The sequence below is a fragment of the Oncorhynchus keta genome, chromosome 12 (genome assembly GCF_023373465.1).
Source record: "Oncorhynchus keta strain PuntledgeMale-10-30-2019 chromosome 12, Oket_V2, whole genome shotgun sequence".
NCBI classification, from domain to species: Eukaryota; Metazoa; Chordata; class Actinopteri; order Salmoniformes; family Salmonidae; genus Oncorhynchus; species Oncorhynchus keta.
In genome coordinates, this window is record NC_068432.1 from 2,346,043 (window position 1) to 2,358,390 (window position 12,348).

Here is a 12,348-nt window from a genome sequence, read left to right on the forward strand (position 1 = left end):
TCGTTGACGGGACGCGAGCGGTGTGGTCAGCCTATTATGGTTTCCGATTGCTCCTAATCATTTGCAAGAATAGAATCTGGACCAGCTGTCTGGTATCTTAATCATGGTAACAACGAGAGATCAACTGAACTTCTGGTTTGTCCTTTTTTTTCATTGCAATCAAGCTTAGTTTAGCCCGCAGGTACATGTCATCTCCCGTTAGTAGCGTTTTAAGAAATCCAGTGGTAATCTGCAGGAGTGCGTTAAAGGGTAGGAAGCATTATTCACCAATGTAAAAACACAGTGTGATCAAATACTTACTTGTAGTCACAATCTGGTTACCTATAAATGCAAACATAGTTATGTGTTTGGGTTATAACGTATTTATTAACTTGTTTCCGGATATCTTCTAAACTACCCACAATGCACTATTTCTCAACGTCATATGGAGAATTTACTCTGTCTTGACGAGTTTTTATGCTAGTTCATTAGCTAGCCACACCTCATGGCTTCACTGACTTTGTGGTTGTGTTATCTAGAGGGAACCTGTTTGCACTGCAGGCTCTGGTGCCTTCTTGCCGTGGGCTCAAAACCAGAAAATGTAAAAATTATACCTGCTTTCTCTAATTGTGTAACTATAGTACCTCATCTATTTTCATTTCTTTTTCGGCATGTTCTCTGACATCTGGAATCAATCTATTTTTTATTTTCCTTGCTATAGTTATTGGATTTTTCCTGTCTCTTACCATCGGATGGGCCCCAGCCATCAATCAGTAAGTCTCTGCTCTTTTGATCTGCGGTTTTAGTTGTGTTGTGTTAGTTGTGTTCTAACTGGTCTCCGGTAGTTGAGCTCCAGCTTACTGACCATAACTGTGCTGGTTAGCTAGGCTAATAGCTAACATAATTGGCTAAATAGCTAATGTTAGCTGGCTGTATATCTTGCTGGATAAGATAACTGCATATACCTAACAATCTTTGATATTTTGTTAGATGGCATTATGTATTTCCAAAACTTTGGTTTACTTTAATGGAGCTGTAAACTGGGTGTTGATAGCAACTGACTGACTCATTCAGTGCTAACGTAATGTTAGAAGGCTGGTAGGGCTAACATTAGCTGGCTAGTTGGCTAGCAAACTAGCAAGTTGATTTGTATCAATAAATTCATAAAGTATTTGCTTGTAAGTTTGGTGAAAATGTAATTGAAACCAGTAGTCATGAGTGCAAACGATTTGGTTTCATTTGAAGTTTTACATTTGAAGTTATTTCTGTTGGAGTTATAGGAACTAGGCTGTCTTGCCGGGTCCACCATATTACATCACACCCTGAAAAACATTTTCCAACATGGCATTGGCAGGCTTCAGAATTCTGATCGGTTTTATATTATACCTCGAAAGATTGAAATGTGAGCTATTGATGTGCATATTAATGCAAATCCATATGTTACATGTGTTTACATTAATGCTGCCTACCCTTTAAGTTCTGCTGGTTCGTTGCAAGCGAGACCATAGATCTATTTTTCAATTAGCATTGAACGTTTTAGCAGCTAGCTGTATGGAACTGAAGTGTACTGCATTTGCAATTAAATATACATTGCAGTCCATATATATATATATTTTTTTTAACCTTTATTTAACTAGGCAAATCAGTTAAGAACAAATTCATATTTTTAATGATGGCCTAGTAACAGTGGATTAACTGCCTTGTTCAGGGGCAGAACGACAGATTTGTACCTTGTCAGCTCGGGGATTCAAACTTGCAACCTTTCGGTTGCTAGCCCAACGCTCTAACCACAAGGCTACCCTACCGCAAATGTACATCTCATGATCAGAAAATAAGATTTGCCAAGTGTGTTAGTTATGTAACAGGAGGACTTGGACTCACTGTCATCCTGTGTCATCAGTCATAATCTTAAATGTAATATTCCCAAAATAAATTATTAGCGCATGTCTGTGCTTACTGCTTTGTTACATAATGAACTTGATAACAACACCCCCCCATGTACTTTGATCCTCACCACGCATGTAAGGATACAGAAAACCAACTATATTTAGATGTGGTATTCAGTGAAAACAAGAGCAGCGTATATTCATCAATAACCTGCAAGTCTCATCAATATCTGCAGGGATGTCATCAACCATGTCTATTACCCTTGTCCATGTACCCCAGCACCTAATAATCGTTATCTATTGACCACAATGGCAACAACTACGATAGAAAACATCAATCTGTCATGGGATTTTCAGCAATGCTATCCTGTCTGTTCTCCTGTGCACTCATGTCACACATTCATTGTTGAAATAAGCCCCTGATCTATCTCTCTGTGTGTGTGTGTGTGTGTGTGTGTGTGTGTGTGTGTGTGTGTGTGTGTGTGTGTGTGTGTGTGTGTGTGTGTGTGTGTGTGTGTGTGTGTGTGTGTGTGTGTGTGTGTGTGTGTGTGTGTGTGTGTGTGTGTGTGTGTGTACACCTGCTGTAACTGTAGTTAACCTTTTGGGGAAAGGAATTGCACAGGACTACTCCCTCTTTTCAGTCATTGGTGTTTCTTTGCGTTTGACTTCAATCTCATTAAAACTAACCCATCCTTCATCACCCCTTAAGGAACACCTTCATCTGTATCCCTTCCCATTTCCATCTGAAAGCTGTTTTGATATACAGTATCTTTCAGTGTTTTTCAAATTCCCCAACTGAAAAAAAAGCCCATACTTCCTCTGGAGTTGCCTGCGTTCCTGAAAGTGTTGAAATCAAAGAAGCTTATTCATCCCCTCCACTCTGGCAGCAGGTATTTTTAGAAAGTGCATTATCGGGACAGCATGAATCATTTATCATTCTGATACATGCGTATCTTCGATTTCTGTGCAATCTGCATGCAAAAATCAGCAGTGTGTGTAGAACAATCTCTCACACACCAATTGTGCTCTTTAGTGCTTTCAAAAGATTGTGGATAAAACTGTGCAGTCAGATATACCCTTTGAGTGTACAGGAAGCAGTTGGTGAAGAAAGAGATGTCTTTTGTCCATTGCCATTATTCCATTAGACACTGAGGCAGTGGCGATGAGCATCAATACATACATACATACATACATACAGTTGCGGCCAAATATATTGGCACCCGTGGACCTTTCTTAAATAATTCTAAAATAAGTTGTTGGATTTTCAACACAAACAGAACCAATTTTTTTTGTTGTAAACTTATGTTTACAATTTTAATTGAGAAAATAAAGACAAATGGCATGGACAAAATGATTGGCACCCTGGAGCTAGTACTTAGTTGCAAAGCCTTTGATCAAGAAAGCTGCAGACAAACACTTCCTGTACCGTCATTGAGCTTGCTGCAAATTTCTCCTGGCAATTTGGCCCACTTTTCAGAAGCAAACTGCTGTAGTTCTTACCTTTTTGAGGGGTGGCCTCCACCAATTGCTGTTTTCAGATCTCACCATAGGTTTTCAATGTGACTTAGATTTGGATTTGGACTCTTCGCTGGCTACTCCAGAACAGTCCAGAATCTCGTCCATTCCTGGGTGATTTTTGATGTGTGTTTGGTGTCATTGTCCTGCAGGGAGATCCACAACCTTCAATGGGGACCCAGTTTGGACACTGGGTTGAACATTGGACTCCAAATCCCCTGATCATCTGAAGATATATTGATGCCTTGTGCAAAACAAGGACTCCAGTATTAGAGGCAGGAAAGGAACCCCACAGTATTATCAAACTTCCCCCATATTTGATTGTAGGGGAGGGTCTTTCATTGAATTTTTCATTTTGTCATCAGTAAACACAGCGCTCATCTGTTTTGCTAAAGCTCAAATTTAGTTTCATTGGTCCACAGAACATTTTCCCCAGGATTTAGGCTTGTTTCGCTAGTTATTTTGAGAAGTTCAACAGGCTTTTTTGTGTCTCCTTCAGCAGTGGGGTCTTCCTATGTTTACCAATGACTAAATTAAGCATTTAAAGAAAAGAACACCCTCCTTACGATCAACCATGGGGCAGGTTCGATAATGCTGTGGGTTACTTTGCTGCCTCTGGGGACCTTGAATGTGTGCAAGACATTGTGAAATCAGCAGATGGAGTACAAAGTTCAACCCAGTGTCCAAAAATGTTGAAGTAGAAAGGTGCAGCAAGCCCATTGATGGCTACAAGAGGCATTGTTGGCAGCTATCTTGGCCAAAGGGTGTGCAACGAAGTAGTAGCTCAAGGGTGCCAATAAATGTACATTTAAATTGTAAGTTAATTAACTTAAGTTCTGCAATGTTGAAAACCCAATAACAAGGTGTGGAGAAATAGGGAATTATTCAAGTAAATTGGAAGGGTGCCAATACATATATACATACATACAGTTAGCTAAACAGTCATGGTTTTATGCTTGTGGTTTTTTGCTGTCTCTGTGATGCCTAAGTGTTTTAACTGGATCCCTCTCAGAGACGGTACTTCCTCAGTAGATCTGCCTGCCACATGTACTTCCTCTCCGGGAAGCGCTCGGGGATCTTGATCTTGCGGAAGTCCTGGATGCACTTCTCCAGCTCCTCCTCAATGGTCATCTTCTCCTTGGCCGGCCTCTTCTTGCAGGTGCTGGTATCTCGGGAGCTGGCAGTGAGTGTTCGGAGGAGATCACTCTTCCTGCGCTGCTCTGACTGCTGCAGCATCTGCACCGGGCCCTTCTTCAGCGGCCGGTCCAGGGTCTGGACATGGACATGGGACTGCTGGCTCACCGGCCCACAGATAACGGTGCCGTGGGGTGAGCTGGCCTCTGACTGGCTCTCGGAGCTTGAGGTGGAGAGCTCGTTGAAGGAGGTGCCGCTCTCGCCCTCTCCCTTGTGGTTCTTGCAGCAGCAGTCGCAGGGCGGGGAAGACCACCGAGAGGTGCCACCTGGAACACAGAGGGAATAGACGGTCAAACAGGGTCTAACAACACAATAACACGGTCAGTTTGGCAATGAAAATATTCATTATTCCTTTTAAAACTAAATTTGAGTCACCTAAAAGATGGCATTTCCCCATGTTTAAACAAATACACACCACAAAACAAGTAAAGTACTCTCTGACACAATAGAGTGAAGTTGCAGTCACAATAGATGGGTTGGAAGGTCTATGAACTGTGTTGCTTGAATCCTCTGATGTGTTTGAACCAAACAGCGCATTCACCTACCCCAGACTGGACAGTGCTTTGTAAACTTCCTTTGACATTCGGCTATTGTTAACATGCAACTTTGTGTGCTTAAACTGTAAAATGTTTCTTTCTCTCAAGGAAAATGATGTTATGTAACAAATTGCTATGCATAGGCTGGTTGCAGAAGAACAGCATTCAGCTGTAGCGTTTAGGGCCAAGGACAAGAATGCATTGAGAAATCACATCTCATAGAGCTGTAAACCTAGGCTTATTTATTTTTCATGGTTACTTGTTAAATAATTTAATAAAGAGGGTTCTAATTGCCTAGGAATTTATTTCCCATTTAGCAAGAAGGCATTGCCTCTTGAAACACATTTGCTTTGCATACATTTTCTTTTCATGAAGTTCAATGCCACAGTTTCCTTTTATGTAAAGCACAACATTTTACATCAATAAATAGTATGTACTTACAAATATCCAATTTAGATTGTTTTAATCTATAACTCTACAGTGGGCTAAATTGATTTACTTATTAGCATTTCAAAAATCTATTTATCCTCCCTGTATTCTCTCTGGACCCTTGACTTTAGACAAGACCCATCATGAATCATGCAAAGTAGGGTACACATCTACAATATACAGTAAATAGTCATATAAATATAACATTATTTGCATTAACAGTCAGATTTCAGTGAAGCTCTGATGTCGTTTTCCAACACTCAGTGTCATCTATGCTGCACACAGTGCGGCACACAGTCAAGTACTACCGCTGTGAAATCAGCCTGCCATCAAAGATTGTGACATAAATGGAGCAAACTCAGCCACAGCCACTCCACCAGCTACCCAGGAAATCTATGGCTGCCTCCCAATAGTGCACTCTAAAGGGAATACGGTGTCATTCGGGACAGCCTCTAATTACCACTACCATCCCAATACAACCTTCCCTACTCAGTGGAGGACTGTGAATACTGGGCCGACAACTGACATGTGTGGACGTGGTCCATCTTTTGTGTTTATGTACCAGGGAAGGAAACAGTATTAATTTGTGTCACTCAGCATGAAAAGGGACATTTGATTGATGAGCTGGTGCCTCATAAAATAATTGGTGTTCTGAAAACTGGGCCCTGACTGTACAGACGGCTAAATCTGTCACTATAGGCATTTTTTTTGTCCAAATAAAATTAGCAGGATACCCCAAAGCAGTGTTGATGGTGCGTATTAGACATGGTTGTGGGGACAATAGTTTGGATCTGTACTGCTATTATTTCCCTCCTATCTGCCAGGTAAATACCCTGATGTTGACAGATACCTTCTACACCTTATATTTAAAGACACATCGCATGGTTCTACATAGTCCACATTCACGTCTGTAATTATCACATGTATCTCTATGATGAGTGCTTACCATGGTAATGAGTGACAACCTGAGAAATATTAGTATTTTGCGTGATAATGATCTGTTCTGAATCTACACTTAAAGGTAAAGACAGAATCGTAACATTCCTAGATGTTTACGCTCATTACACCATTCACTTCCAGTCCCAGGAGTTTAGTTGAAAGCAGATTAGTGACTCGGACTCTGACTGCTCTATTCAATTCAGAAACCACTGGAACTAATCATTTAATTATTTGTTATAGCTTCCTCTGAGGGCTACAATAAGATGTAGTGTGGAGTTATTATTATATCTGACAAAACAACCTGCAAATCTATTATCCACAGCTAATTGTGGGGGACATAATTTGAACTTGACATCCTTTTCTGTACATAGCATATTTTCCCACTCTCCCTGTTAATCTGTCACTGTTTAATATCTCTACAGTCAACAAGGGTGTCCTCGACACACTGATGTACTGTATGAACTTACCAACTTGATTTAGTAGGCAGCACGTGATACTGTGCTGTAGTCAGATCCACAGTGGACACATCACTCACGAACCGGGACTTCAATCTGCACAAATACATAGCAGGAGAGGACCTACAGATTGGCTGTGCCTAGCCTATACTGTATGACCTGGGGGTGGGAGGAAGGCTTGTGGGCCAGAGTCTCTCTCTGTGTCAATACCACACCCCCCTCCATAATTCTATGTTCAGACCCATGCTGGGTCCAGGGCTGAGAGACTGTGGGGATGGAGGCTGTGGTAGGAGCTGATATATGTGATCTCCTATCTTGTCACTGGCACTTGCTCTGAGGCTGTGTTTGTCCTTCCCCAGTCCACACGTTCCCTTCCTCTCCTCCCCGCTAGACTCCGTAAGCCCTGAGCCATTATTCTCAGATCTCGGAGGGGACCTCCACAGCCTCAGTTATCAGAACCCACAAAGGGAGCTGCCTCCCCTTTTCAGACAGCCACCCTCCTCTTCCCCCACCGTCACACAGCTCTCCTCCTTTCTTGGCACTAAGTGTCTCGATCAATCCAATCCACCATCACCTCGCCTACCCGTGCTGCTCTGCACGCCACACATCTGTCTCCCCTCTGTCTCCCCTCTGTCTCCCCATCCACCCATCCATCTTCAGGCCGCTTTCCAACCGTATCAACACATCAGCGATTCGGTGGAGGTGTGTGAACGATTGCCCCCTGATTGATTTCTGTCATAAAGCTCTGATGTGTAGAGGGTATTCAGGGATGCAAATAACCCCTTTTTTTGTCGTTTGTTAAGGTTCGGCACATCAAAGCAACTGACATGCATATTGTTAATAGGCTATGACAATGAATTTAATGCTGGAAACAGTGGCTGAGGCTGGATTTGCCAAGTACAGGCTGTACAAGCTACTAAGCCTCAAGGTGTGCACTTTAATAATTGAGTACAATGGGTATATATTGTAGAACACAAGACAAATACCTTTAAAAGTTAATAGTACCAGTACGCAATACTCATCTGCAATTTGAGAGAGGTGTTAGAATGAAAATTTCTGCCGACAAATTAATATTCAAATGGTATATTTTCAAGAAAATATTGGTGGTGTGAGGGACAATTGCATAATTGGCAGAACTGAAATGGAGGATGAGGCATCCTATTTTATATTCCTTTCTGTCTGAACCTAATTCAAATAAAATAAAATGGTATTAATCACATACTTCGTAAACAACAGGTGTAGACTAACAGGCTGTAGAGGTGTAGACTAACACCATGGGACCCGAGCATTGCAAAATAAATTTAGACATACATGTTATTCAACTATTGCACCCACACTGCTCGCGCGCGCCAACGAGTGTCTCCGTTGCCAAGGGCTAAAATAGAAGTCAGCTCGTTTTCTGACGCAGATCGCGCTGCAAGTCCTGCCTCTTCCATCTCCTCATTGGTTTATATATGCAGGTACACACGGGGCATCTCCTCATTGGTTATACTCACGTGGGTGACAGAAAGAAGAACGAGGTAAGTGGCGGTAATGCACCTAATTTATGAATGTTGCCAATCGCAATTTAAATCCAAGATGGCATAGCAGTCAGACGTCTTTGTCCTCGTCTTGTCCCATGTGTACATCTTTTTATATATTTTTCTTCGCATATCTTCTATATATTTTTCTAAACCTCAACTTCAAAATACTCGCCTGCAACCCGCCTCACCCAATGTGCTTGGATCTGTTTTTTTCTAAAGTATTTTTCTTTACTTTTGAACCGGAACCCCAACAGAAGCTAGCCAGCTAACTAGCTACTAGGTAGTAGCTGCTAGCGGTCATCAGCTAACCTTTAGATCGGAAAACTCTTGACCGTTTGCACAACGCAATTCAAACCAGAGCATACCAGACTTATTTTCTCTCCATATCCCCGTAGGCTGTTCTGGTTAGTGATTATTGTCTTATTTCACTGTAGAGCCTTTAGCCCTGCTCAATATACCTTAGCTAACCCGTTAGTTCCACCTCCCACACATGTGGTGACATCACCTGGTTTACATGATGTTTCTAGAAACAATATCTCTCTCATCATCCCTCAATGCCTAGGTTTACCTCCACTGTATTCACATCCTAACATACTTTAGTCTGTCCATTATGCCTTCAATCCTTTCTATCGCTTCCAGAAACCTGCTCCTTTTACGCTCTGTTCCGAACGTACTAGACGACCAGTTCTACAGCCTTTAACCGTACCCTTATTCTACTTCTCCTCTGTTCCTCTTGTGTTGTAGAGGTTAATCCAGGCCCTGCAGTGCCTAGACCCACTCCTATTCCCCAGGTGCTCTCATTTGTTGCATTCTGTGACTGTAAAGCCTTGGTTTCATGCATGTTAACATCAGAACCATCCTCCATAAGTTTGTTATATTCACTGCTTTAACGCACTCTGCCATCCCGGATGTCCTAGCTGTGTCTGAAATCTTGCCAAGGAAGACCACCAAAAACCCTGAAATTTCCATTGCTAACTGTAACATTTTCTGACAAGATAGAACTGCCAAAGGGGGCGCAGATAGCCTGCAGAGTTCTGTATTACTATCCAGGTCGGTACCCAAACAATTCAAGCTTCTACTTTTAAAAATCCACCTTTCCAGAAACAAGTTTCTCACCATTGCCGCTTGCTATAGACCACCCTCTGCCCCCCAGCTGTGCCATGGACAACTATGTGAATATGTGAATTGATTGCCCACCGTCTATCTTCAGAGCTCGTGCTGCTAGGTGACCTATACTGGGACATGCTTAACGCCCCGGCCATCCTACAATCTAAGCTTGATGCCCTCAATCTCACACAAGTTATCAATGAACCTACCAGGTACAACCCCAAATCCGTAAACACAGGCACCCTCATAGATATCATCCTAACCAATTTGCCCTCTAGTACACCTCTGCTGTCTTCAACTAAGATCACAGCGATCACTGCCTCATTGCCTGCATCCGTAATGGGTCTGCGGTCAAACGACCACCCCTCATCACTGTCAAACACTCCCTAAAACACTTCAGCGAGCAGGCCTTTCTAATCGACCTGGCCCGGGTATCCTATTGACCTCCTCCCATCAGTAGAGGATGCCTGGTTATTCTTTAAAAGTGCCTTCCTCACCACCTTAAATAAGCACGCCCCATGTCAAATTTAGAACCAGGAACAGATATAGCCCTTGGTTCACTCCTGACCTGACTACCCTTGACCAGCACAAAAACATCCTGTGGCATACTGCATTAGCATCAAATAGCTCTGGTGATATGCAACTTTCCAGGGAAGGTAGGGACCAATATACACATGCAGTTAGCTTTCATAAGGCTAGCTTTTTCAAACAGAAATTTGAATCCTGTAGCGCAAACTCAAAAGTGCTGGGACACTGTAAAGTCCATGGAGAATAAGAGCACCTCCTCGCAGTTGCCCATTGCACTGAGGCTAGGAAACACTTTCACCACCGATAAATCGGTGAATTTCAATAAGCATTTTTCTACGGCTGGCCATGCTTTCCACCTTTCCACCATGCTTTCCACCTGGCTACCCCTACCCCTGTCAACAGCCCTGCACCCCCCACAGCAACTTGCCCAAGCCTCCCATTTCTCCTTCACCAAAATCCAGATAGCTGATGTTCTGAAAGAGCTGCAAAATCTGGATCCCTACAAATCAGACTGGGTAGACGGGCTCGACCCTCTCTTTCTAAAATTATCTGTAGAAATTGTTGCAACCCCTATTTACTAGCCTGTTCAACCTCTCTTTCATATCGTCTTGGATTCCCAAAAATTGGAAAGCTGCCGCGGTCATCCCCGAGACACTCTAGACCCAAACTGCTAGAGACCTATAACAAAACAAACAGATTACCGACCATTTCGAATCCCACCGTACCTTCTCCGCTATGCAATCTGGTTTCTGAACTGGTCATGTGTGCACCTCAGCCATGCTGCTCATTTGGTTTCTCAAATGAGTGCCTCGCCTGGTTCACCAACTACTTCTCTGATAGAGTACAGTGTGATAAATCAGAGGGCATGACCTCTGGCAGTCTCTAAAAGTCTAAGTCTCTCTTAAATGCAAGTAAAACTAAATGCATGCTTTTAAACCGATCGCTGCCCGCACCTGCCTGCCCGTCCAGCAACTACAAATACCTTGTTGTCTGGTTAGACTGTAAACTCTCCTTCCAGACTCACATTAAGCACTCCAATCGAAATATTAAATCTAGAATCTGCTTACTATTTCACAACAAAGCATCCTTCACTCATGCTGCCGTACATACCCTCGTAAAACGGACTATCCTACCGATCCTCGACTTCGGCGATGTCATTTACAATATAGCCTACAACTCTCTACTCAACAAATTGGATGTAGTCTATCACAGTGTCATCCGTTTTGTCACCAAAGCCCCATATCCTACCCACCACTGCGACCTGTACACTCTCGTTGGCTGGCCCTCACTTCATACTCGTCGCCAAACCCACTGGCTACAGGTCATCTACAAGTCTTTGCTAGGTAAAGCCCCACCTTATCTCAGCTCACTGGTCACCATAGCAGCACCCACCCGTAGCACGCGCTCCAGCAGGTATATTTCACTCGTCACCCCCAAAGCCAATTCCTCTTTTGGCTGCCTTTCCTTACAGTTCTCTGCTGCCAATGACTGGAACGAATTACAAAAATCACTGAAGCTGGAGACTCATATCTCCCTCACTAACTTTAGGCACCAGCTGTCAGAGCAGCTCACAGATCACTGCACCTGTACATACCGCATCTGTTAACAGCCCATCCAACTACCTCATCCCCATACTGTATTTATTTATTTATTTTTGCTCCTTTGCACCCCAGTATCTCTACTTGCACATTCATCTTCTGTACCTCTATCACTCCATGGTTTAATTGCTATATTGTAATTACTTTGCCACTATGGCCTATTTATTGCCTTACCTCCCTTATCCTACCTCATTTACACACACTGTATATAGACTTTTTATACTGTATTATTATTATTACTTTTTTTGGGGGGAAATGTTACCGCTTTTTCTCCCCAATTTCGTGGTATCCATTTGTTTTGTAGCTACTATCTTGTCTCATCGCTACAGCTCCCGTACGGGCCCGGGAGAGACGAAGGTTGAAAGTCAAGCGTCCTCCGATACACAACCCAACCAAGCCGCACTGCTTCTTAACACAGTGCGCATCCAACCCGGAAGCCAGCCGCACCAATGTGTCAGAGGAAACACCGTGCACCTGGAAACCTTGGTTAGCGCGCACTGCGCCCGGCCCGCCACAGGAGTTGCTGTTGCGCGATGAGACCAGTCCGGATGACGCTAAGCCCATTGTGTGTCGCCCCACGGACCTCCCGGTCGCGGCCGGTTGGGTGCAGTACAGCGCCCTTAACCACTGCGCCACCCGGGAGGCTTCTACTGTATTAT

At 43.2% G+C, this 12,348-nt stretch overlaps 1 protein-coding gene across 1 annotated transcript in view; it reads right to left on the bottom strand.

The window, feature by feature from the left end:
• Positions 1–1,976: 1,976 nt before the first annotated feature.
• Positions 1,977–12,348, bottom strand: part of LOC118390862 (BTB/POZ domain-containing protein KCTD16) — a 95,619-nt gene continuing 85,247 nt past the window's right edge. Inside the window, exon 2 of the mRNA XM_035781565.2 lies at positions 1,977–4,840. Coding sequence (XP_035637458.1) covers positions 4,389–4,840 — 452 coding nt within the window. The 3' untranslated portion in view covers positions 1,977–4,388. The remainder of the gene's footprint in view (positions 4,841–12,348) is intronic.